The 26,404-nt window shown below is 41.1% G+C and overlaps 1 protein-coding gene across 47 annotated transcripts in view; it reads left to right on the top strand.

Annotated features, from left to right (window-relative positions):
• Ttn (titin) overlaps positions 1 to 26,404 on the top strand; it is a 271,446-nt gene that overhangs the window by 14,947 nt on the left and 230,095 nt on the right. For 44 of the 47 annotated variants that reach the window (XM_029473160.1, XM_029473153.1, XM_029473143.1 and 41 more), the window contains exons 10-40: positions 139 to 270; positions 1,423 to 1,560; positions 2,106 to 2,243; positions 2,723 to 2,860; positions 6,011 to 6,304; positions 6,391 to 6,513; positions 7,792 to 8,079; positions 8,245 to 8,310; positions 8,911 to 9,169; positions 9,382 to 9,442; positions 9,559 to 9,774; positions 10,924 to 11,066; positions 11,933 to 12,138; positions 12,655 to 12,888; positions 13,003 to 13,247; positions 14,093 to 14,376; positions 14,518 to 14,682; positions 14,787 to 14,955; positions 15,072 to 16,765; positions 16,902 to 17,183; positions 17,606 to 17,872; positions 17,957 to 18,229; positions 18,632 to 18,895; positions 18,990 to 19,250; positions 20,962 to 21,222; positions 21,769 to 22,032; positions 22,122 to 22,382; positions 22,513 to 22,773; positions 23,212 to 23,472; positions 24,275 to 24,416; positions 24,504 to 24,669. In XM_029473160.1, coding sequence (XP_029329020.1) covers positions 139 to 270; positions 1,423 to 1,560; positions 2,106 to 2,243; positions 2,723 to 2,860; positions 6,011 to 6,304; positions 6,391 to 6,513; positions 7,792 to 8,079; positions 8,245 to 8,310; positions 8,911 to 9,169; positions 9,382 to 9,442; positions 9,559 to 9,774; positions 10,924 to 11,066; positions 11,933 to 12,138; positions 12,655 to 12,888; positions 13,003 to 13,247; positions 14,093 to 14,376; positions 14,518 to 14,682; positions 14,787 to 14,955; positions 15,072 to 16,765; positions 16,902 to 17,183; positions 17,606 to 17,872; positions 17,957 to 18,229; positions 18,632 to 18,895; positions 18,990 to 19,250; positions 20,962 to 21,222; positions 21,769 to 22,032; positions 22,122 to 22,382; positions 22,513 to 22,773; positions 23,212 to 23,472; positions 24,275 to 24,416; positions 24,504 to 24,669 — 7,956 coding nt within the window. The remainder of the gene's footprint in view (positions 1 to 138; positions 271 to 1,422; positions 1,561 to 2,105; positions 2,244 to 2,722; positions 2,861 to 6,010; positions 6,305 to 6,390; positions 6,514 to 7,791; positions 8,080 to 8,244; positions 8,311 to 8,910; positions 9,170 to 9,381; positions 9,443 to 9,558; positions 9,775 to 10,923; positions 11,067 to 11,932; positions 12,139 to 12,654; positions 12,889 to 13,002; positions 13,248 to 14,092; positions 14,377 to 14,517; positions 14,683 to 14,786; positions 14,956 to 15,071; positions 16,766 to 16,901; positions 17,184 to 17,605; positions 17,873 to 17,956; positions 18,230 to 18,631; positions 18,896 to 18,989; positions 19,251 to 20,961; positions 21,223 to 21,768; positions 22,033 to 22,121; positions 22,383 to 22,512; positions 22,774 to 23,211; positions 23,473 to 24,274; positions 24,417 to 24,503; positions 24,670 to 26,404) is intronic. The other 3 variants (XM_029473164.1, XM_029473037.1, XM_029473035.1) reach the window with 2 other exon arrangements.

The raw sequence follows: 26,404 nt of genomic DNA, 5'->3' as shown, positions 1-26,404 counted from the left end.
AAGATATGAAGATTTAATTAATGATATCAGAAAGGGAGTTTCACTCTCTCAATTTCCTACTTTGTTGGATCTGATGCTGGGTTAGCCCCATTGTAGATTTGGAGACAATAAGGTCCTGTTTTTATTCATTGATTGCAGATAAGAAAAGAAACTGAAAAAGCATTTGTACCAAAGGTAGTGATCTCCGCAACCAAAGCCAAAGAGCAAGAAACTAGAATCACAGGAGAAATTACTACAAAACAAGAGCAAAAGCGAATAACTCAAGAAACAGTAAGTTTGGCTTTGATCCTTACAAATGGCTCATCTCCAGTCATCAGCTGTGTGTACATTATACCCAGAGCTTCAGACCAGACTCTCTTTCGTTTCTCTTCCTCCTACTGTTTACCAGTGTCCAGGGTTAGAACTCTTTTGTGTTCACTGTTCTGTGTCCACGTGAGCAGTGCACATAAACTGTGCTCGAACAGTTTTAGAGGTTATCCTTGAACTTCAGATCAGACATAAACAGAAGGTGCACTGCACTTCTGCCCACTAGCCACGAGCACATCAGTTTTGCACATGTAACCTGAGTCCTCCGTCACTCAGACTGGGACATTTGGCCATTGTGCAGTTGTAAGACACAAGCCTATCTATGCTCACCTGCTGACACACATGCACACACCTTAGCCCCAAGCACTTTAACTAAGCAGCAGTTGCCCATTAGAGAAGACAGCGCCCATAATTCCTGGGTGATAAACACTGAAGTAAACATATAGGATATGGGAAGACATATCCTATGTATGATATATATGCATATAAACACAGGTATATGCATATGAATGAAATATATATATATATATATATATATATATATATGAGATTGATGTCACTGAAGACGACTTTTCTTCTCTCTGACACCAAGCTTGAAGGAACAGGAGCTTTTATTTTGAATTCTTTGACCCATGCTGTCCTCAGAGCTCTTGTCTGATCTAAGAGCTACTTTCTTTTGAGAACATTGTACTGATAAAAAGGCTAACCAGAGTCATCTGCCCAGGTTTCCCTTACCTTGTCCTCAGGACAAAAGGGACTTCGTGTGGCCTGGGAGTCAGGCCAGGCAAGATTGGAGCATAGGAATCTTTGTGACCATTGCAACATAGCAGACTGAAGAGTTCAGCCAACCTCAGTTTTCAGCCATTCAGCAACAACAGCCATAGCCCATAGATATCACCTTTTCAGTCCTGGCACAATTTATTAGGTTTGGCAGCAATGTTTATTGCTCAGAAAAGCAGTGGCAGGTGGTAAGCCCACACTTAGACCTCTGACACGGGGATGTGACATTTTCTAACTCATCACTGAGCCTTCCACATTCTGGATGCAGCGTGGCCATCTTACTGTTCTTTATGTGCCCTTTGAAACTCAAACCTTCATTTTACTCCACAATGTCAGATAAGACAGGAAACTGAGAAAATTGCTGCATCCATGGTAGTGGTTGCCACCACCAAGTCCACAAAACTAGAGGCAGCTGTGGGAGTTCAAGAAGAGACTGCCATTCAACAGGATCAAATGCACCTCACTCAGGAACAGGTGATGACTTCCTGCTGGTGTGAAAGTCACCCGTGCATCATGTCACCTGCAGCCATCCACATCATCACGGCTCTTAAGCATCTCTTCTCTCCAAAGTCTCACGGCCCCTCACCACCCATCTGGCTTTCACTCTCATTCCTAACTCTCAGCTTTTCTTTGGATTGCTACTAATAGATCATAATTCATCTTAATGTCTTCCTGTGAAGGCAGACTCCAGTATTCAAGACAAAATTACGTAGTTTTAAGTGCCTATTAGAACGCTGCATAGGTTATAATATGAAGTGTGTGACAGAAACAGGGGATATGTATGTCTCAGTTTTTCTTTTCTAATTCCATTTTTCCTTATAGCTGTACCCATGTTGTATTTTTGCCAGGAAATACTATGGATAGTCAAGATAATCCAGTGATGTTTAATGAAGTATCTGTGGATAAAAGAAAAACTCTGCCTCTTTTTCCCAGTTAATTTGTTTGTTTGTTTTTTTAAATTAGAGACTCATGAGATTTATTGACATTTTCTTACCTTTCTCTTGAAATCATATAACCAGATGATGAAGGAAACTAGGAAAACAGTGGTACCCAAAGTCATAGTTGCCACGCCCAAGATTAAAGAGCAAGATTTAGTATCAAGAAGTAGAGAAGCCATCACTACCAAAAGAGATCAAGTTCAAATAACTCAGGAAAAGGTGAATGAACACATGTGAAAAGTTCATCTTTAAGCTAATGTCTAGTAAACCATTAACTATTACATCGTATGAATTATTAATCTGTTTTTCTGTTGAGGTTCATAATTAAATATAGTAAATACGTGGTTGAGTGCCATGAGTGTCTCCCTCACCGCTTGGTTTTCACACACCCCCTATAACACTTGTAATTCATTTTGTTCAACACTATTATTTGCATGAACGTTAGCGTTTTAGTTTCATTTTTAAAAGCAATATAGGAGAGCATCTAGAGACTCTTTTGCAACTAACATTGCTACATTCTGTGACTCCCAGTCATGCTATACAAATACTGCTGAGTGAGTATTCAACCCTGGGTGATTTTACTGATGCATCCCACAAGCAGGGGAGTGGAGTGTGTGTGTTTGTGGGGCTGGGTGGGTCATTACTCTGTATGTGAGAAGCCCATACAACTTAAACTTTGCTTTTACCGTAATGATCAGAAGAGAAAGGAAGTGGAAACAACTGCCTTGTCTACGATAGCAGTTGCTACTGCTAAAGCCAAAGAGCAAGAAACAGTTCTGAGGTCTAGAGAAGCCATGGCCACTAGACAAGAACACATCCAAGTTACCCATGGAAAGGTGACTGTGTTATTCCAGCGTGGAACCCACGATAATCTATTAATACCAAATCTCCTGTGCAAACCTCCATTGTAACACATTAACCCCAAACGTCAATCTTCTTGTCTAGGAGACACAAGTAATCAGATTTATTCTCAGATAATTGTACAATTGGAAACTAAAAAGTAAACTGATTCATTGGTCTTAACATTGCAACATATTTCGTTTCCAGTGTGGTGTTATCATTTTCAACTTTTTTTTTATTAACATGTAGAAATCCTCCACACATTAATGACTGAAATTGCATGTGGGCTAATATTAAAGAGACTCAACGAGCAAGAAAAATCACTGCATATGAGCAGTGAGGAGCCTTATAGTGGTGTGTGTGTATATGTGTGTGTGTGTGCTGAGGAGTCAGGTGTTCAATGTATTATGCTGCAATCTAAGGAAGGATTTACTTCAATCATGTATAATTTTCTTCATGTGAAACTTTATCTTTTTCATCCTGTAAGTATCAGAGGTGAGAAAATTATAGCACCTGTTTAGTGGCTTCCACTGTAACTGCACAAGATGCAGTACTGAGGAATCGAGAGAGAGAGAGATCCCACCAGAACTGTTCTACACAAGCTGCGAAAAGGTTACCACGTCTATTCGCAGCTATACACATCCTATGGCTTAAACTACTTCCCATAACCATAGCTCCCACTAAATGAGCTATTATTCTCCATTGAGAATTGGACACTAAGGTTTTCTTTTTTTTTTTCGTTTTTGCATTGTTTTTGTGTTTCCCTCAGTGTTGATTTTTATCACAAGATTGTTAATTGTTTTTTTCTCCAAGACAAGATTTAAGATAAGATTCAAACCTTTATCTAAGACTAATATTTAATAGCCCATCTGTCTCCTAGAAGTCTCATGCAACAAGCTTTACCACGAGCCAAATTTCAGGAATTATGGTTAATTATCCTTTCTGTCCCTGTTAGCATACATATGTCTGTCTTGTTTTCATTGCTGATTGTCAGTGAAGAATGGAGGCTGAGGAAATCTCCTTGTCCCTGTTAATAAAACCCCCTTTAAAGCCTGGTGATCTTGCCATACTGCCAAGGACTACAGAAGGACTAGCCATTAAGGAAGAACAAATATATTTTCAAGAGGAGGGGATGAGAGCCCGTGTTGTGGTGGTGAAACGCACTGTTTCATCTTGTCATCAGCTCATGTAACTTCTCATGGGTCATGAAGCCATGTGCTCCCAGCGCTCCATTTAGTTGCTTCCCTTGCCAACCAAATGGAAGAGATGACTTGATTCAGCCTGAGTCCTACAGAGGCATAGTTAGCATTTCTAGTTATAAAAGACCACATCAGACAACACTTTTCTTAAATTACCCCTCTCAGTATCTAACTGGTGTGAATTGGGGTCTCCTAGTCCCATTCATGTTCATGCTTATCTGGGATCCAACAATGAAAAGGAAACTTAAGTCTAGTAAGGACTAGGAATAGCCACCAGCATTTAGTCCATCATTTTCACCAAACACAACGTGTATATGAATTTTGATATATATTAATTTAAGAAAACGGCATATATTCCCACAATTTAAAATTTACTGCCATAATTAAGATTTTGAGGGCATACTTTTAAAATTAGGAGCAGTATTTATCATGGTTGTTAATTTTTGGTCAACAGAAACCTTGAGTCACTTTTCTCATCATTAGAATAAACTTGAAATTGCCTCAGATTTTCTTCTATCATCGGCTGCTCAAAAAGCACCAATGAGATAAAATGAAAATTCCATTTCTCCAGGTAGAGTAATATGTTTGTGTTAGGTGAAGATGAACACATAGAAAAAAATCTATAGAGTCAATTAGTTGTCCATTTTTTTATATAAAAGAAACCAACAAATAAAAATAATTGTTGAGCTTGTTATAGATATCATGGCTCCTTCCAAAATTCAATGTGAAGGGAGGATGGTATTTTTAATCTTTCATGGCAGATTAGATGTTTATACTTCTCAAAAAAAAAAAAAAAACCTCATGATCATTAAAGGCTCAATCCTGTCTTCTAAAGGCCGTGGCTATGCCTTAAATATGGTTCAGAGACTACTTTTTAAAGGTGTCTGGGTTTTTTACTTGAAGATATTTCAGATGTGTGTTAAACTGCACTCATAGCAGAAGTAAAGACTGGAGATTAATAGAAAGGTACAGCCTTACTTCTAAAGTACACTGGACAGCCAGAGCCATGTGACCTCTTGAAATGTTTCCGGTGCTGTGGAGTACTAAAATATGCATGCCCTGGCGCCGGCTTCACTTGCTTCAAGAGAACGCCTTTGCGAATTGTGTTCTCATTCATGTTAATCAGATTCATAGGAAGGAGGAAATATTATTTGTCTTTGTCTTTGCTTTAACTCCCAGCAAAGATGAAAGCAAATTGAACTTCAGTGTGAAAGGTTGTTCTCTTGATTCCAAACATGATAACGCTTTCATTTCAATCACAATGTTTTCCTTCATGTGCTTTAAGAGAGCTATTTTTCTAATAGATTGAATAAAGCCATCCCCCGTGAGTCCTAAGTAAATTCGGGTGCTCATTCTTTGATCGGGAACTCTCTTTTTATCTCGGGCTTGCATGCAGCCATGTCGCTCTGCAGCAATTGATTTTCCTGGATGTGAGGATGACAGTATTTGAGTAGACTTTTATCTTTGCTGTTGTCATGCCGACACCAGGACTAAATGATTGACAAAATAATAGAAATAATCGATGGAGGCAGCCTGCTCCAAAATCCTCATTTCCCAGGTGCTAATTGACTGTCTGCCTGGCCTAGGTAAATTCCTTGAAATACTCAAAACGTCCTTAGGATTTTGTATACATATTGTCATATTGTGTTGTCCTGTCTTCCATGTATGTGTGTGTGGATTGACTGTCTAGTCTCTAGCAGATAGAGGTAGTATTATCTACATAGGAGCCTTTGAAATATAATAATTAATAAAGCACACATTCTTGAAAGAGCTGAGTTATGTTTCTGAGCAATTAACATTGTTATATAACACAAATATTCTACACTTCCCATACCTTTGTCTGTCTGAGTAAGTAAAGGAGCTATCCCAGGAGGCTGTCCCCGGGAGGAGGTGTCCAAGTTTAACTTTGACATTATCGTCTACTCATTTGGAAAACCTTGTCTCCAGGTGGGCGTTGGGAAAAAGGCAGAAGCCGTGGCAACAGTTGTAGCTGCTGTGGACCAGGCCCGCGTGAGGGAACCCAGAGAGCCTACGCATGTGGAGGAATCCTATTCTCAGCAGACTACGTTAGAGTATGGCTACAAAGAACACATTTCCACCACAAAGGTCCCCGAGCAGCCCCGGCGCCCAGCCTCAGAGCCCCACGTTGTCCCTCAAGCAGTCAAGCCTGCTGTGATTCAGGCTCCTTCTGAGACTCATATCAAAACTACTGACCAAATGGGAATGCATATATCGTCACAGGTGAGTCCTCGGTGTGTGGGGCAGCAGCCGCATGTGCCGGGAGCATCTGGGGGAACGGTGACGTCACTGAGCTTCATTTACTGCAGGTCAAGAAAACTACAGATATCTCAACAGAAAGATTAGTTCATGTGGATAAACGCCCCCGCACAGCGAGCCCTCACTTTACTGTTTCAAAAATTTCTGTACCTAAGACAGAACATGGATATGAGGTAAGATGTGGAGGGTGATAATTATATCCTTGCTCATGATGCAGCTAGAGCACTTTGATGTAGCCACTGTGGGTTCCTTTTGGATGAGGGACAGGGTTTATGGTAGACTCAGATGCTCTGAGCATTGTCTTCTGGTGAAGACAATAAAACGCAGTTGTCTTCTACCCCCGGGGAAACAACATCCACACAGGCTTCTCTGCCTTCTCGTTTCAGCTATGGTTCAAACTCAGCTGCTTTGATTACATTATATTTCGAATCATTTTGTAAATGGTAGTGGTTTGTGCAGCCTTGTATGCTGTGAGACACTTTGAGTAACTTAACTGCATGTATTTTAATAAGAGAAGACAAGTCAGATATTCACATGATCTCAAAGTGAAGAATGTCTGTTTTCACCTGTCCCATAGACTTGTGGCTGTCATTCAAATGTGCAATCACAAAATACCTAGAATTGATCAATTAAAAAAGTGAGTGTGTGTTTCCTGTTATAATGGTTTTGAATGCAGCATTCATTATCATCCCATGATAGATAAATTGGTTGTGAAATGACATAGCCCACACTAGAGTCCTGCTAAAGCCTGTTCCTTATTAGTTCTGCTGTGTAGAAAAACACATGACTGTTCTCTATAGTGATTAGTAGAGTTTTATAATAAGGACCTGCCCTCTCCACCCTCAAAGGATCATAAGCAATGTATAATGCCTGTGTCTGGGGACATTCTCTAGTTACTACTGAAACCACATAACCACACACATACCCCAGAAGAGAAACAACAAGGAATCCGTTGAAATACTTTTCCAATGTTTTCTTTCACTGGTCATGTGGACTCATGGCTGACATCCAAATGTACAACCACAAAGTACTTAGAACTTATCGATACTTTAATTTTTTTATCTCGAATTTTCTGTTGTAGTGCAGTCTCCAAATGCAGCATCCATCAGGAGCGAAGACAGTTCCTGACCAGGCTCTACAAGAGCCAGAAAATAAGGGGTGCCTTGTGCAAATCTTTAAAGGGGCAATTTTAAAGTTTTCTAATTAAAGAGAAATTACCAAGAGCTTTGCAATTGTTTGATCTTTTTGTTAACTGTAGAGGGAAAATGAAAGTATTCAGTCATTGAGAAAGCAGACCAAAGGCAGCCATGGTGCGTGCACCTGTAATGCAAGCACTGGAGGCAGATAGACTGAGGCTCAGCTGAGGCTCGATTCTGAGATGCCAGTGCTGAGCGTTTCCAGATGACTGGCCCGACAGCTCAGTAACCCCGCCCCTTTGCTCTTGCATCCAGGCATCGATAGCTGGTAGCGCTATCGCCACACTACAAAAAGAGTTGTCAGCCACATCTTCAACTCAGAAGATCACCAAATCCGTGAAAGCACCCACCGTGAAGCCTGGGGAGACTAGAGTAAGAGCGGAGCCCACCCCTTCCCCACAGTTCCCCTTCGCCGACATGCCGCCACCAGACACTTACAAGAGTCAGGCTGGCATTGAGGTGAAGAAGGAAGTCGGGGTGAGCATCAGTGGCAGCACCGTTCGTGAGGAGCACTTCGAAGTACTGCGCGGACGTGAAGCCAAGGTGGGTCGCTGAGTTATTGTGGTGGCTGGCCAGAAGGATGCTTGTCCGCTATCCTGGGCTCATGCTTCATTTTATCAAGCACGCTCTGGAAGGCTTTGCAGAAATACGTTTATTATGTTGAATGTGCTGATGGTTTACAAGACTTCCCTTAACTCCTAACTGTAGGTGACAGAGACAGCAAGAGTGCCTGCTCCTGCCGAGGTGCCTGTTACTCCGCCTACCTTGGTCTCGGTGAGTAAATGCATCAAGAGTCCTGGAACCCCTTCATCATGTGCTACCAAGACCAGTTCCCCACACTTTGAAGAAAGTGCCCTTAGGAGATCTACAAATTCTGGCTTTCATGCAATGCCCTGTTTGGCCAGGAAAGGGGGAATTCCATGCAGCAGCCATCATTTTGTTGTTCAATGATCCTGATATACGTACAGCATTACATCAGGACCAATGGAAATAGAAAGAGCAGTCACCCTCCCGGCCCCCTGCCTACCAAACAGACATAGTTAATAAAACATAGATAATTCTCAGCACCCTGATGGACAGAGCATGAGCGGGTCATCTCTAGGGATCCCGCGGAAATGCTTTGTTGATCAGTGGTGTTGGCAGCTGTGCTTACAGCTCCTCTAGAATTTAGATGTGAGGATGACAGAGTCCTCTCGATGATGTGGTGTGAAGGTAATTCCACTAGAGAGACTGGGGTATGCCTGGCATTGATTTCCTCATAGGGTATTTTGTGCCAATTAAAATGTTCAAGCTCCAGCCATGTATCTGATGTAATTTGTACAGGTGGTTAATGAATATGTGCACAGGAATGTTCCCTTTTTCTTCTCTTCTCAGGGCTTAAAAAATGTGACTGTCATAGAAGGCGAATCTGTCACCTTGGAGTGCCACATCTCTGGATACCCATCCCCCAAGGTGACATGGTACAGAGAAGACTACCAAATCGAAAGTTCCATTGATTTCCAGATAACCTTCCAGGGTGGAATTGCTCGTCTCATGATCCGAGAAGCCTTTGCGGAAGACAGTGGACGGTTTACCTGCAGTGCCGTGAATGAGGCCGGGACCGTCAGTACTTCCTGCTATCTTGCTGTGCAAGGTCTGTGGCTTCCCCTTCTCCATGCTATCTTCTGTGAGGGTCACCTTTTCCAGTAGCCACACACTTTTGTAGCAGTTTCTGTGCACATCAGAGTGCTATCCTGTGTGGAAGTTATGAAACAGATCACAGGGTCCACTAACTCCCCACACTACCCGTAGTCACTAATGGAGCAAGCTGTAGGCTCACTTCAATGTCACCTTCTTGTCTTCTAGTGTCAGAAGAGTTTGACAAGGAAACAACCCTGACTGAGAAATTTGCTACAGAAGAGAAACGGTAAGCCTCTCTTTGACCTGTGCAGTTACTGCTTTTGCATGGTTTTAACATTTCTCCCCTGAAGTTAGTGGTTCATTGTTACCTCGCAGCTAATAGAAATGCCATTCACTTCCCAGCTTCATGGAGTCAAGAGATGTAGTCATGACCGACACCAGCATCACAGAGGAGCAGGCAGGGCCTGGAGAGCCTGCTGCGCCTTTCTTCATTTCAAAGCCAGTGGTCCAGAAACTGGTGGAGGGTGGGAGTGTTGTGTTTGAATGCCAGATTGGCGGCAACCCAAAGCCCCACGTCTACTGGAAAAAATCTGGCGTTCCTCTCACCACTGGATACAGGTACTTTGATGCTTGGGTAATAGAATTCTCTATGGTATGATATATATATATATATATCTTCTAAAGAGTATGTAGATATGTAGGAATAGAAAGAGAAGTAGAACTTGCATTTCCCATCAATACCTGCATGTAGATTATCTCATAGTGAAGCCTAATTAGTTATTCAAGGGTGTTTTATATTCTCACACAGTTTGGAGCATTATTTTTATGGTGCAAGAGCCTGATATGGGGCATCTTACATGTTTGACAAGCACTCTACCATGAAGCTGTGTCCCCAGCCTTTCATACAGAGTTTCCTTAAGAAAAGAAAAACCGGGGGTGGGGGAGAGAGACAGACATAGTTTACAATCCCAGCTTAATTAATTGATAGTGTTACAAAATGGAATATTTTACATACCAAATTCCAGAAAATATTTGAGATAACTTACAATAAATTCACACTATAAGTTGCTAGATAGTAAAATAAAGTTGATGTAATGGAGAAAGCTAGTTATATATGTGTATTAACACGTATTTACATCTGCATATATAACATATCTAACACATGCATGTATTAGCACATGTTTTCAATTGAGTGAAAGGACAATGTAAACATATAGCTGTAGTTTCTTTGGAGTTGGAACTGTGGTGTACCAGGGTCTAACCACTGAGGTATTTAGAATTTATAGTTTGGTTGTTCATTTTAACCTTTAGATGACATAGCTAACAAATAGGAACTACCGACTGTGTAGATACCCGTATCACCCATCAGCATAAGCGCGGACACGTGTACTTCCTTATGTGGTGTTGTACTGTGTTTTCTGGTTTGCTTTGTTATGGATTTCCCTATGTTTCCCAGATGGGCCTAAACTTCTGGGGTCAAGCAAACTTAGGTACCTCAGCCTGCCATGTTTCCGGGACTATCAGGGCAAGCTACTGTAGCAGCATGAATAACGTTTGAAATAAAAGCATTGGGCTGTTTGTCCCTCCCTATACGTTGCGTGCATTTTCTCAGTTCTCTAAACTTTATGATCACTTCTTGGCAGAACTTAGACACAGGCTGTAGTCACTGGCTACTGTACCACAGAAATATTTACAAGTAAACTCAACTCTTTTGCGCTAAGAAGGACTGTTTATGACTGATATGTTCATTGATTCATTTCCACAAAGATACAAAGTGAGTTATAACAAGCAGACTGGGGAGTGCAGACTGGTGATTTCTATGACGTTCGCTGATGATGCTGGAGAATACACTATTGTCATCCGAAACAAGCACGGGGAGACGTCTGCATCTGCCTCCTTGCTGGAGGAAGGTAAGGACAGTGCTGAGCTGTTCCTGCATGATATGAACTGTGACACAGGAGAGAGGCTGTGTGTTTGCCAAAAGCATATGGCAGCTTCACAATTCTCGTGTTTGCACCTATTCCTTTCAGCTTCAGCTACACAGACAAGGCAGGGTAGTTCCTGTTGGGTGAAGGACACTTTGTTATGTTTCCTGGAAGATGCAGGGATCCCGCCTCCAGATGCCTTGGGTCCAGGCAGCTAGCATGCCTCAGCACGGGTGGTAGTGGCAGACTGGAGGATGTACTCTCTGCCTTGAGAGAGCAAAAACACTCTACCTCTCGATTAGTGTTGCCTGGAAAGCATATATCAAGCTTAGTAGGGAGTCTCCAGGAAAAGCTGAATGTCAGGATTTATCAATGTTCATAATTTAAAGAAGAAAAATGGTAGCATTTGTGCCAAATTCTTGAGCCATCATTAGTCTCTGCTAGATTTTCATATTTACAGAAGGTTATCCCATATTCTGTCTCACCTGATCTGCTCCAGACCCTTAAAGAAAGTTACTTTTTAATCCTCATTTAACAACTAGAGCACAGAAAACTCCAGAAGTCAAATGAATTATTAATAGTTTCATAGAAAATGAGGAACACCTCTGGGGGGTGGATCTCAAAGGACTGACTGTGGCTATCAAATTCTGTACACAAGAGTTTTACTTGTTAATATACATTAGTTTTGAGATAAAATCTAAATACATATTTATGGAACAAGTTTTGATAGTAAATATTTGGAAAATCTGGGTTTGGTTCATATATCTTAGACATAGTTTGCCTGATTTGACATTGGTATGAATGCTTTTAGATAAGAGCACCAAAAGTTGACTTGCACTCCTGTCTCTTAGCTGATTACGAGGCATTGGTGAAGACTCAGCAAGAAATGCTTTACCAGACACAAATGAGCACATTTATTCAAGAGCCCAAAGTGGGAGAAATAGCACCTGGATTTGCATATTCCGAATATGAGAAGGAATATGAAAAGGAACAGGCCTTAATTAGGAAGAAAATGGCCAAAGATACTGTGATGGTCAGGACTTTTGTAGAAGACCAAGTGAGTATAGCAATAATGACTAAATCAGCCACTTCATGAATTGCATTTCCTCCCATAATTCCCCATTTTTAATATATTCACCTTCTGTCATTTGTAGGTCAGATTCACTGCTAACAAGTTTCTTTGATTTCTATAATATGTTATACTTGAAATTTCAGAATTAGAAAGATATATGTGAAAAAATATGACTTTAGAAATAGGGATTATATATTCAGAAAAAAAACCCCAAATATTACCATAGCCAACTCTACAATGCCATATTCTCTCTATCTCTGTAGCAAACACCCACAGATATCCCATACTCTGAAAATACGGTTTTACATGACATGCCACAGCATTCACTGATGGAGACGCCTTCTATGCAGATTGACATTAAACCAAATAAAGAAACCTAGATTCTCTTCAAGGTTAAAAATGTCAATAAGCCTATTACACTGGAACTAATATGTACCCTTAAAGAACTTCTATCAGTAAGAAAGTAGCCTTTTATTAATCTGCCATCTTTTTACTATGTAGGAATTTCACATCTCTTCTTTTGAAGAGAGGCTCATTAAAGAGATTGAATACAGAATAATAAAGACTACGCTGGAAGAACTTCTTGAGGAGGACGGAGAAGAGAAGATGGCAGTCGACATTTCTGAATCTGAAGCTATCGAGTCAGGATTTGATATAAGGATAAAAAATTATAGAATTCTTGAGGGGATGGGTGTCACCTTTCATTGCAAGATGTCTGGATATCCATTACCCAAGGTAAAATAAAAACGTTTATGGAAGTATGCCTCCACACCGCAGTAAAGACACAAATAAGTTCAACTCCGAGTGCTCAGTCCCCGTTGGTTCTCACATACATGATGTTCTCTGCAGATTGCGTGGTATAAGGATGGCAAGCGCATCAGACATGGGGAAAGATACCAAATGGACTTTCTACAAGATGGCAGGGCCAGCCTACGTATACCTGTTGTCCTTCCAGAGGACGAGGGCATCTATACTGCGTTTGCCAGCAATATCAAAGGAAATGCGATTTGCTCTGGGAAGCTGTACGTGGAGCCTGCTGCACCATTTAGTGCTCCAACTTACATGCCCACACCGGAAGCAGTGAGCAGAATCAGGTAAGACCTACACTCAGAGTTGAATGGTGTTCTTCTTTAAAACACCGAACATCCCAGGAGCAAATTACTACCGTATGAGAAATAAGCATGAAATAGCACAAAAGCTAAGCACTGGCAGTGCTGGCAATTGCCAAGAGATTTTTCTCTCTTGGTCTTTGATGAACAAAGGGATTTTAATCAGTATAGCAAACTATTTTTCCTATATATCTAACAGAACAATAGTGCCTGTTCATTTAATGCATGGTCTTAATGAATGATTCCCTGGATTTATATAGCAACCCTACAATGGAGTGGGTGTTATTGCTCTTTTGGAAATGGGAACACTGAGATTCCATGAGACTGTGAAAATTAGTTTAGTTCAACCAGGCTGATAGTCTCATTATAAATGCAAGCTAGTCTGAATGCAAAATTAGCAACAGAGCTTTGCATTTTTTTGTTAGCAAATATAATTTCTACATTTTTCTCCTCTTAGGTAAAATTTTTTTTCTACATTTGTTTATTTGGTTTAGCCAATAAACAGTTATTAACATAATTTTGTAACTGAACCAAGAAAGTATAATGACTAATTTAGATAAAGACAAAGCAGAAAGCAGGTATTATGAGCTGCCTAAGATTTTGAGTCTGGCTACCTGGATGTGCTGAATGAGAAGGTTTTAGTATAAGCAAAATACAATGTTATGGAAAATGGTAACATATTATTCTTGTGGGCTCAATGGGTTTGAGGTCATTCTAAAACATGCAGAAGCAAATTCTAAAATAACAATAAGAATTAAGACAGAAAGAGTTTGTTCTTCTGTGTTTTCTATATGGCTCATGAAAAATAAGAGTTTCCTTTTGATTTCTAGGTCTGTCTCTCCACGTTCACTGAGCAGGTCACCTATACGTATGTCTCCTGCGATGTCCCCTGCACGAATGTCCCCTGCACGGATGTCCCCTGCAAGAATGTCACCCGCACGGATGTCTCCTGGACGCAGGCTGGAGGAGACAGATGAATCACAGCTGGAGAGACTGTATAAACCAGTCTTTGTATTAAAACCTGCTTCGTTCAAATGTTTAGAAGGACAGACTGCCAGATTTGACTTGAAGGTTGTGGGTAGACCCATGCCAGAGACATTCTGGTTTCACAATGGTAAGCATGATACAGCTTTGCCCGTGAGTCCCTGAACACAGAAATAAGCTTATATGTGTATATCCCAATGCAAAACAAAACAAAACATTTTACAATGTGTTTTTGATTTTGCTTGTTTTTTTTTAAAAAAAAAAAAAACAGGACAGCAAATTGTCAATGATTATACACACAAAGTCGTCATTAAAGAAGATGGAACTCAGTCACTGATCATTGTCCCTGCGTCACCCAGCGATTCAGGAGAATGGACAGTGGTGGCCCAAAACAGAGCAGGAAAATCCACAATATCTGTGACTTTAACTGTGGAAGGTAAAACAAGAGTTTTATTGAAATGAAAACAACCTGTTTTGTTGCCTGGGTCATAAACAGGTGTTCCAGCCCAGTTGCTCTAAATCATGACCTTTCTCTTTCAGCTGTGGAACACCAGATCAAGCCAGCATTTGTGGAAAAACTGAAAAATGTCAACATAAAGGAAGGTTCCAGGCTCGAAATGAAAGTCAGAGCTACGGGCAACCCCAACCCTGACATTGTGTGGCTGAAAAACAGTGACATCATTGTTCCCCATAAATACCCAAGGATCAGGCATGTTTGAATAGATAATTAAATTAAACTTCTTATACAAACCCAGTAGTCAAATAAGCAGAAAATGCTACCACCACTAACTACATTGATGGTTTTGTTTTCTTATTTTTAAACAGGATTGAAGGAACCAGAGGAGAAGCCGCCCTTAAGATTGATTCCATTATCAGCCAAGATTCAGCCTGGTATACAGCTACAGCTATTAACAAGGCAGGCCGAGACACCACAAGGTGCAAAGTCAATGTTGAGGTTGAGTTTGCAGAACCTGAACCCGAAAGAAAGCTGATTATCCCACGAGGAACGTACAGAGCAAAGGAGATTGCTGCCCCAGAACTGGAGCCTCTCCATTTGAGATACGGTCAAGAACAGTGGGAGGAGGGCGACCTCTATGACAAGGAGAAACAACAGAAACCATTTTTCAAGAAAAAACTCACTTCCCTCAGACTGAAGCGCTTTGGACCTGCCCACTTTGAGTGCAGACTAACACCAATTGGTGACCCAACCATGGTGGTGGAGTGGCTTCACGATGGGAAGCCCCTGGAGGCGGCCAACAGGCTCCGGATGATTAATGAATTCGGCTACTGCAGCCTTGATTATGGAGCTGCCTATTCCAGAGACAGTGGTGTCATCACCTGCAGAGCTACTAACAAATACGGGACAGATCACACCTCTGCTACTCTTATTGTCAAAGATGAGAAAAGTCTAGTGGAAGAATCTCAACTGCCTGACGGGAAGAAAGGCTTACAGAGGATAGAAGAACTAGAGAGAATGGCTCACGAAGGTGCGCTGACAGGTGTGACGACAGATCAAAAAGAAAAACAAAAGCCAGACATTGTCTTGTTCCCAGAGCCAGTGAGAGTGCTTGAAGGGGAGACAGCCAGATTCCGCTGCCGAGTGACAGGCTACCCTCAGCCCAAGGTCAACTGGTACCTCAATGGACAGCTCATCCGGAAAAGCAAAAGGTTCAGAGTTCGCTATGATGGCATTCACTATCTGGATATTGTGGACTGCAAATCCTATGACACAGGTGAAGTCAAGGTCACTGCAGAAAATCCTGAAGGTGTGACGGAACACAAAGTAAAACTTGAAATCCAACAGAGGGAGGATTTCAGATCTGTCCTCAGGCGCGCTCCTGAGCCAAAGCCTGAGTTTCACGTACATGAACCAGGGAAACTTCAGTTCGAAGTGCAGAAGGTAGACAGACCCGTGGACACCAGCGAAACCAAAGAAGTGGTGAAGCTGAAAAGGGCTGAAAGGATTACCCATGAGAAGGTGTCCGAGGAGTCTGAAGAACTGCGCAGTAAATTTAAGCGCCGGACAGAAGAGGGATACTATGAAGCCATCACAGCGGTGGAGCTGAAGTCTCGCAAGAAGGATGAGTCTTATGAAGAGCTCCTCAAGAAAACTAAAGATGAGCTTCTGCACTGGACCAAAGAGTTAACTGAAGAGGAGAAGAAAGCCTTGGCTGAAGAAGGCAAAGTCACAATTCCAACCTTTAAACCCGAGAGAATCGAACTTAGCCCTAGTATGGAGGCACCCAAAATCTTTGAACGAATCCAGAGCCAGACCGTTGGCCAAGGATCTGATGCTCACTTTAGAGTCAGGGTTGTGGGGAAACCAGACCCTGAATGTGAATGGTATAAAAATGGTGTAAAAATTGAGCGATCTGACCGAATCTACTGGTACTGGCCAGAAGACAATGTTTGTGAACTGGTCATAAGAGATGTGACTGCAGAGGACTCTGCCAGCATCATGGTAAAGGCCATCAATATAGCTGGGGAAACCTCAAGCCACGCATTCCTGCTCGTCCAAGGTAATCTCAAGATGTTTCGCTTATAGCACACTCTCTCTCTGTATGCCCATGAATATCCCTTATCATATTTAAATGTTTCTCTTTACCCATTATTCAAATTGAAAGTTTAATTGTATTCTTGCCCCCTTCCCCATAGCCAAGCAATTGATCACTTTCACACAAGAATTGCAAGATGTTGTTGCTAAGGAAAAGGACACCATGGCAACATTTGAATGTGAAACTTCAGAACCATTTATCAAAGTAAAATGGTATAAAGATGGTATCGAAGTTCATGCAGGGGATAAGTATAGGATGCACTCTGACCGAAAGGTTCACTTCCTGTCTGTGCTGACCATCGACACATCTGATGCTGAAGACTACAGTTGTGTACTTGTGGAAGATGAAAATATCAAGACAACAGCGAAACTTATTGTGGAAGGTAAAAGATAATTAGTGACTGCATTGTTTGCTGGAGTCATTTTTAATTCTGTGATAAAAAATGCTAGACATTTTTCCTTTCATAAACATAAGTTTAGTAAAATTAGATAAAAGCTTTATACCAAATGTTGTCAATGTATATTGCTAATAGTATTGAAATTTGAATTTTTTAAAGCAGGATTATTTTCTTGCCTCATTTAAAAGTATCTTGATTGAAACCTATCTCCCTGATTCCAAAATTATTCAAAAATTAAAATAACTGATTTGTATTAAAATTTTCTCAGCCCACTAGCAGGAAGATATGTCAGGAAGACAGTCTTGAAAGTATAAGAGGGAGATAACAGATGTAAGGCAACATCTCTATCCACACTCTAGTTGCATGCCTCTCCCAAGACATTAATTCTCCTTCATTTCATTCTTCAGGTGCAGTAGTTGAATTCGTGAAAGAACTTCAGGACATAGAAGTCCCAGAGTCATACTCAGGAGAGTTAGAGTGCATCATATCTCCAGAAAACATAGAAGGCAAATGGTATCACAATGATGTGGAGTTGAAGTCCAATGGCAAATACTCAATTACATCCCGCCGTGGGCGCCAGAACCTCACAGTCAAGGATGTAACCAAAGAGGACCAGGGAGAGTACAGCTTTGTTGTTGATGGGAAAAAGACAACCTGTAAACTGAAGATGAAACGTGAGTCTTCCCATCCTTGAGAACTGCAGGGTGCATCCGTTAAAAGATAAAGATAAAAATAACATCCTTTTCTTTCCACCACAGCCCGACCGATTGCTATTCTCCAAGGACTTAGCGATCAAAAGGTCTGCGAGGGTGACATTGTTCAACTTGAAGTCAAAGTCTCCTTAGAAAATGTAGAAGGTGTCTGGATGAAAGATGGTCAAGAAGTACAGCACAGTGACAGAGTTCACATTGTAATAGACAAGCAGTCCCACATGCTGCTTATTGAAGACATGACCAAAGAAGATGCTGGGAATTACTCCTTCACTATTCCTGCCCTTGGACTCTCCACCAGTGGGAATGTCTCTGTCTATAGTGAGTGATACATAGTTTTATGTTAATTCTTATCCTTTTAAAAAATTTTTGTGGGGTTGGAAAGATGGCTTAGTGGTTAAGAGCACTGATTGCTCTTCCAGAGGTCCTGAGTTCAGTCCCCAGCAACCACATAGTGGCTCACAACCATCTGCAATGCTTTCTGGTGTGTCTGAAAAGAGTGAAAGCATACTCACATAAAATAATTAATCTTTTAAAAAATGTTTGTGATGCTGGGGACCAAACCCAAGGTATTTCACAGGCAAAGCAAGGTCTCTATATTGAGCTATAACCCCAGATCTAGTTTTATATCCCCATTGGTATTGAGCCATAGAACTTGAATGTGCAGACATTTTAAACAAATTTCACATTCATATAATTCTTTCTGTGTGTCTTCTTTTGCAGGTGTTGATGTGATAACACCTCTCAAAGATGTCAATGTGATTGAAGGTACCAAGGCTGTACTTGAATGCAAGGTCTCAGTTCCCGATGTAACTTCTGTTAAATGGTACCTAAATGATGAACAAATCAAGCCTGATGATCGTGTGCAATCCATTGTCAAAGGCACCAAACAGCGACTTGTGATTAACCGAACCCATGCTTCTGATGAAGGCCCTTACAAGCTGATGGTTGGCAGGGTGGAAACCAGCTGTAACCTGTCTGTAGAGAGTAAGGATGGCTCTGTGTAACTAGTCATCTTTTAAAGCATTTTACAGTCTTGTTGTAATAATGACTACCAAATATTTTCTTTTTTCCCTCCTAGAAATTAAAATTATCAGAGGTCTCCGTGACCTCACCTGCACAGAAACACAAAATGTGGTGTTTGAGGTTGAGCTATCCCACTCAGGAATTGATGTTGTATGGAATTTTAAGGGCAAAGAAATTAAGCCCAGTTCTAAATATAAAATTGAAGCTCATGGGAAAATATACAAACTGACAGTCCTCAATATGATGAAAGATGATGAAGGGGAGTATGCATTCTATGCAGGAGAAAATACAACATCTGGAAAGCTAACTGTGGCAGGTTTGTATAGTGATCATTCGATCTAAGTTCTGGCAAGCAACCACTGTATTTATAAAGACCTTGTTTCCCATTTTCCCACAAATCCCCATCTACCCCCCCACACACACACACTGCCTTGACTCTTACCACACTGATCTAAAGGCTAATAGTACCCGAACCTCTGTCTCTACCAGTCTAAAGTCTGAGTGTTCACTCAACTCAGATGCCAACTGTAAATCAGTCTCCCGTGCCATCTCCTCCGAGAGAATTTCCTTAACCTCTCCACTTCCTTCTCCCACCCCAGGATTCTTTTGTCTTCCTCTCTTTCAATGTCCTTATTAAACACTGGTCTTATTCCCTGTTTCCTTTCCCACGCAAGAGCATATAGCCCTTGAATACAGAATTTATTGCTTCTTTCTCTTCTCTGTGCTCGCCTCTCTGGATAATCAGTAAATGTTTGCTAAACTGAGTTTCATTTAACTTTGCTTCAATAAAGATTTGTTTCTTTTTAAGTATACTTGCTCCATAAAATGTTTTTCTCTTATTTCGTTTTTGTGAACCCAATGAATTTTTTGTATTACAAAACAGCCTAATCTGTGTATCTCTTATGACATGAAGGGGATACTCAGCCTTTCCTATTTGTCAGAAATTACTAGAATGAGGATTCATAATTATAGTGCACTTGTCAACACAGAAGTAGAAATCATCACTGACATTTTTGGTTCATTACATTTGAGTGTTGAGGAATTGGGACGCTATTCACAGATTCAACTGATCTTGTATATAAGCAGTTATATGGTAAAGATGTGTTTTAGTTGGTGTGAAAGTCTCATGGTTTATACTTTATGACATAATATTTCCTTAGAGAGTTGGCCATAAAAGACCTATCAAATAAAATCTCAGGTCCTTTACTTTTATAAGATATTTTAAGTATCATCTTAAGTGTGTAAAAATACAGGCTTTAAAACCCTGTGTGATTTTGCGTGGCTTTTTAAATGTACCTACTATAGGCAAGATATTACTAGAAACTCAAAACACAGGAGTGACATGGATGTGTGTCTCTTCTCGAAGAATTCAGAATTTAGAGGAAAACAGATGCCCAAGCAACTAAGTAGCTAAAGCAGTGACTCACATCCCGGGCTGATGGGAGAAAACACTAGAGAAGAAATGGCACTTTCGAGCCAATGCTCGAAACATATTTAATGCTTCTTTTAAGGACACGTGGATCCTGGACACGACTATAGGTTTATGCTTATAATTCCAAGGACTCAAAAGGCTGAGACACAAGGATTCCCATGAGTTTAGGGTCACACTGTGTTACAGAACAAGGCAGCGCCTCAAGCAAACAGTAAACACATTATTGACTTTGACATTTTGTTCAGGAAAATTTTCTCAAATACCAAACATATGCTAAGGATGTAATTCTTAAAGGACCATAGAGCATGTTTTCAAAAGCAAGAAATTTAGTTGAAAGTTGTGTGACATGCTTCTGTGTTAGGGATTTCAGAATTCTGTATTTTTCTGCATTTTTCCCCCTTGGCACAATGTATTTTCTGTTTTCTAGTCATGTGTACCCAAAATAAGGAATTTCTTGGTACTTTCTAAATATAGGTAAAACTTTATGTTTAAAATCATGTTTTACAATTTGACATTTGATGTGAGATTCCGCAATGATTTCTTTAGTCTGTGAATATTTGAAAGGCCTCACCTGTGTCCTCTGCTTCTTGTGTAGGGGGAGCCATCTCCACACCACTCACAGACCAGACCGTGGCTGAATCCCAGGAAGCTGTGTTTGAATGTGAAGTTGCCAACCCTGAGTCTGAGGGAGAGTGGCTGAAGGATGGAAAGCACTTGGCTCCGAGTAACAACTTCAGAAGTGAATCCGATGGCCACAAAAGGAGGCTTGTCATCGCTGCCGCCAAGTTAGATGACGCTGGAGAATATACCTACAAGGTGGCTACCTCCAAAACATCTGCCAAGCTGAAAGTTGAAGGTCAGTGATATAAGGACAGCCTTACCTTCCCCAAATCCTGCTATTGCCCTAGCTGCTACCATAGTGAAAGTCAAGTGGGTGAACATTTAGGGTCACATACATCTTCAGTTTAAACCATCATTACTTTGTCAACCTTTTCCTTATAAATCCTGTATGAGAATGTTCAAAGTTTTCATCAGATACGTTCTTGTTTGTGATAAAAATCATTGCTTCAGGTATGTGAAACAGCTGCCTCAGACGCTCTTGATACCACATACCATTTTTTTTTTTACCCATCTCCAATCAGTCTAGTAAGCTGTTAGTGTATTATATTCAAACTTCGTATCACCGAAGTATAGACAAATCATTGCACAATGTCCACTTTCAACTGGAGCTCAGATTTTCTTAAGTGATTGCCAAGTGTCTTTTAAAAGGAGGGATTGCAGAACTATAAAATGCAGGCTAGCTGTTCTTTTCCAAGCTGACCGGCTTGGAAGTTACCAGGTTCAGAACTCCTTTGGCTTTCTGGTCATCATTGCTATAAACCAACTCTTAATTCTTCTGCAGCTGTCAAAATTAAGAAGACCCTGAGGAACCTCACTGTGACAGAGACACAGGACGCAGTCTTCTCTGTTGAACTCACACACCCAGATGTCAAAGGGGTCCAGTGGATTAAAAACGGAGTTGTCTTAGATTCCAACGACAAGTATGAGATCTCAGTCAAAGGGACACTTTATTCACTGAAGATTAAAAACTGCGCCATGGCAGATGAATCTGTCTACGGCTTCAAACTGGGGAGGCTAGGAGCTAGCGCCCGGCTGCACGTTGAGAGTAAGTTGACACAAACCTGTATAGGTGGACAACCTGTGGTTATCATGATGTTTGCTGCACCACTGAATTTCTCTATCTTTCTTCATTAGCTGTCAAGATTATTAAGAAACCAAAGGACGTGACCGCCTTGGAAAATGCCACTGTTACCTTCGAAGTCAGCGTTTCCCATGACACGGTGCCAGTAAAATGGTTCCATAAGAATGTGGAGATTAAGCCAAGTGACAAGCACAGACTGGTCTCAGAGAGAAAAGTCCACAAACTGATGCTTCAGAACATCTCCCCCTCGGATGCCGGCGAGTACACAGCCATGGTGGGCCAGCTGGAGTGCAAAGCCAAGCTGTTTGTGGAGAGTAAGTGTCTGGCAGCCCCAGTGGCAGCATCTCCCCAGGGAGGCTTAGGGATTTACCACTCTGTTTTCCTTCATCCGTGTTTAAAAATGAATTAACTGGGCCACTTTCTGATTCCCCTCCCCCTCCCCAGCACTCCATATCACAAAGACTATGAAAAGTATTGAGGTTCCTGAAACCAAAGCTGCCTCTTTCGAGTGTGAGGTGTCCCACTTCAATGTCCCCTCCATGTGGCTAAAGAACGGAGTGGAAATTGAGATGAGTGAAAAGTTCAAGATCGTCGTGCAGGGGAAACTGCACCAGCTGATCATCATGAACACGAGCACGGAGGACTCAGCGGAATACACATTTGTTTGTGGCAATGACCAAGTCAGTGCTACCCTGACAGTGACCCGTAAGTAAATATATAGATGTGTGTGTGTGATATGTATATATGTGCACATACACATATCTAAAGGTTTAGCAGACTTACTCTTACAAATCTTACACTTTTCCCACAATCACTGAATCTATTAAAACCATTCTTGATAAAAACATCTACCATGTGCTCACAGTGTGTCTCTGTTAGCCTCTTTATCTGCATAAAAGTTTCTAATTTCAGAATCCTCAGAATTCTGCCTAGAAAATGATCTGGTTCTATCACTTTATGTCCCTGTCACTCTCCCAGCTGGTCTTCTCTCATACCTGGACAGTGTCAAAGCTCCCATCTCTAAATTATAATCATGTCAGCACATAGACAAAAAACCATTGGAAGCTCCCATTCTGCACTTGTTACAACCCAGATGTTGTTACACTGCACACTCAGGTGTCTCATTTTTATTCTCCTCTGCAGCAATCATGATTACATCCATGCTGAAAGACATCAATGCTGAAGAAAAAGACACCATCACTTTTGAGGTGACAGTAAACTATGAAGGCATCTCTTACAAATGGTTAAAGAACGGTGTGGAGATCAAGTCAACTGACAGGTGCCAGATGAGAACCAAGAAGCTCACGCACTCGCTGAACATCAGGAATGTTCACTTTGGAGATGCTGCTGATTATACTTTTGTGGCTGGAAAAGCCACATCGACGGCCACCCTTTATGTGGAAGGTATGATTTCCTGGATGTATGCGCAGGGGGAGGAAAGTCAAATATACCATGTGAAATATTAATCTTTTAATTATGGATAAATAAAGTGTGGTGTGTCCCTCCAAGTTGGGTGGTAACTGGAAATAAAAAGGAGTTACTAGCACATGCTATGATATGGGTAGCTGCTGAAAATATTATGAGAACTGAAAGAAGCCAGCCACAGAGCAACATACACTGTAGGAGTCCATTTATACGAAATGGCCCCAATTCACAAGTCTATTGAGACATAGAGCATTAGCTTCAGTCTAGCAAGAGGTAATGGGAAATGTTCTTGCATAGGATGGCTAAGAGCTATCTGAGCTTTTCTGAGAAAAATTAAATGGTTTTAAAGTTATAGCAATGCTTATATGATAAGCATGATATTACCATGGAAGCCATTAAGTTAAACACCAAATCACGATGTCTAACCTTTAGGTTTCTCTAGGCTACATTGGCTTGGCCCAGGTGTCCATGGTACATCACCTGCATTAACCAAATGAAAACATGCACATGCTCATTTTGTGTGGCATTGTAACAAGATGGTGTCTTGCTCATGTTTAAGAACAATGCAAAAACTTTACAAAATAAGTTCTAAGCCATTCTCAAAATGTTTTAAATAAGTTTATAGATTTTTGAGTTGAGCTATGTTCAGAGCTATCATGGGGTGGATCCAACCCTATGTCTATGGATTAGATACCTCTGCTAAAAGATAAATCAAATAGAATGTGACTAATATATCAATAATGATGTCAAATGCTAATTTTTTTTATGTTCTGTTTTCCAGCTCGTCATATAGAATTTAGGAAACACATTAAGGACATTAAGGTTCTGGAGAAGAAACGAGCCATGTTTGAATGTGAAGTTTCTGAGCCCGACATCACCGTCCAGTGGATGAAAGATGGCCAAGAGCTTCAGATAGCAGACAGGTGAGTCACTTTGCTTCACTGTGTCCCAACTATTCCAACTTCCTTTTGAATCCCATGCACTAAGCTTCCATATCCTTCCCTCCACAGGATAAAGATCCAGAAGGAGAAATATGTCCACCGCCTTCTGATCCCATCCACACGCATGTCTGATGCTGGGAAATACACAGTGGTGGCAGGAGGCAACATGTCAACTGCTAACCTCTTTGTAGAAGGCAGGGATGTCCGCATCCGGAGCATTAAGAAGGAGGTCCAGGTATTGTCTACACACTGGCTTTCCTGACAAATCATCAGTCATTCTTACTTCACTCTTATGCTTTCTGTTTTTACTTTTAACTTTTCTAACTACAGTATTTTAAAGTCTGAAATCAGCATGTCACTGTAGGCTTAGATTCTTACACTGCCATCCATTAACTCAGCCTCTTGTCAGTCAACAAATATGTCCTTTCATTATACAGCTAATTTCTGTCATTAAGAGAGATGCAGGGGAAACAGCTGTGGATGGGTTGCAGAGATGGCTGAGTCATTAAGAGCCCTGGATGTTTCCCCAGAGGACCTGGATTTGATTCCAAGCACACACATGGCAGTATATAACCATCTCTCACTCCAGTTCCAGGGAATCTGATGTCCGCTTCTGGCATCACCTGGCACCAGGCATGCAAATGGTACACAGGCATACATTCAGGCAAAACACCCAGACACATAAAATAAAATAATAAAATATAAACTTTTAAAACAGCTGTAGAAACTTTGCCATTGAAAAAATTGACTGCTTACCATGAAGCTCCAATCAGACACAAACTAAAATTTAAATTGTGATACTCACACATTAGCTATCAATTAGAAAATCTAGGAGATAGCATATTCTCAGGTTTTTTTTTTCTCCTATGAAGAGGTATGTAGGGTTTGAGTGTCTGTGAATGCTTGCTGTGGGCCTAAGAGTAGTCCCAGTGTGAACAATGATTCCTAACAAGGATGCTAACCAGACACCTTTGCCATCTGTCTTAGTTACTGTTCTATTGCTGTGAAGAGACACCTAGACCAAGGCAACTCTTGTAAAGAAAGCATTTAGTTGGTGGGTTGCTTACAATTTCAGAGAACTGATTATGATCATCATGGTGGGAAGCAGACACGAACCGCAGGTACTACTGAGAAAGTACCTGAGAGCGTTCCAGCCTGGTCTGTAGGCAGCAGACAGGGAGAAAAGACACAGCCTGGCACTGGTGTTTGAAACCTCAAAGTCCATCCCCAGCTATTCACCTACCCCAGCAAGGCCACACCTCCTAATCCTTCCCAAACAGTTCCACTAGCTGGTGTCCACACATTTGAGTATAAGAGCCCATAGGCCCGTAGAGGCCATTCTCATGCAGAACGCTCCACCATCCAGTGTGCTTATGGTGTTTATCCTTGTGGGTGCTGATCTTTCCAAATGACGTAGTGGAGGAAGGAGTATGTTCCAAGAAATTAATTTTGAGTTCAGCTCCATCGCTTTTTCTCTTCCAGAAAAATAGATCATGCTTTAGAGAGCCTGTGTTGTATTAAAAACACTTTCAGCAAAATCTCATATAACCCAACTGAGTCTCTTTCCCCTTATATTCTAGTTCTGAAAAACCTTGTTTTTCTCACTTTTAAACTGAGAATGATATTTGCTATCTAGTCCATAAAGTTATAATTCATATAATGTAGGATCAAACTCTATAGGGGCTGGAGAGATGGCTCAGCGGTTAAGAGCACCGACTGCTTCTTCTGAGGGTCCTGGGTTCAAATCCCAGCAACCACATGGTGGCTCATAACTATCTGTAATGAGATCTGGCGTCCTCTTCTGGGGTGTCTGAAGACAGCTACAGTGTACTTACATATAATAAATAAATAAATCTTTAAAAAAAGACCTCTATAATAATTAAAAGTCCCTAGATACAAAATGCTATCAGTTCAGTTACTATTTATTAAGCCACAAACAATTAAAGGTGAAACAATTGCTACATGGGCAT

Source organism: Mus caroli, chromosome 2 (genome assembly GCF_900094665.2).
Source record: "Mus caroli chromosome 2, CAROLI_EIJ_v1.1, whole genome shotgun sequence".
In the NCBI taxonomy this organism is placed as follows: domain Eukaryota; kingdom Metazoa; phylum Chordata; class Mammalia; order Rodentia; family Muridae; genus Mus; species Mus caroli.
This window is presented reverse-complemented; position numbering and strand designations above follow the sequence as displayed.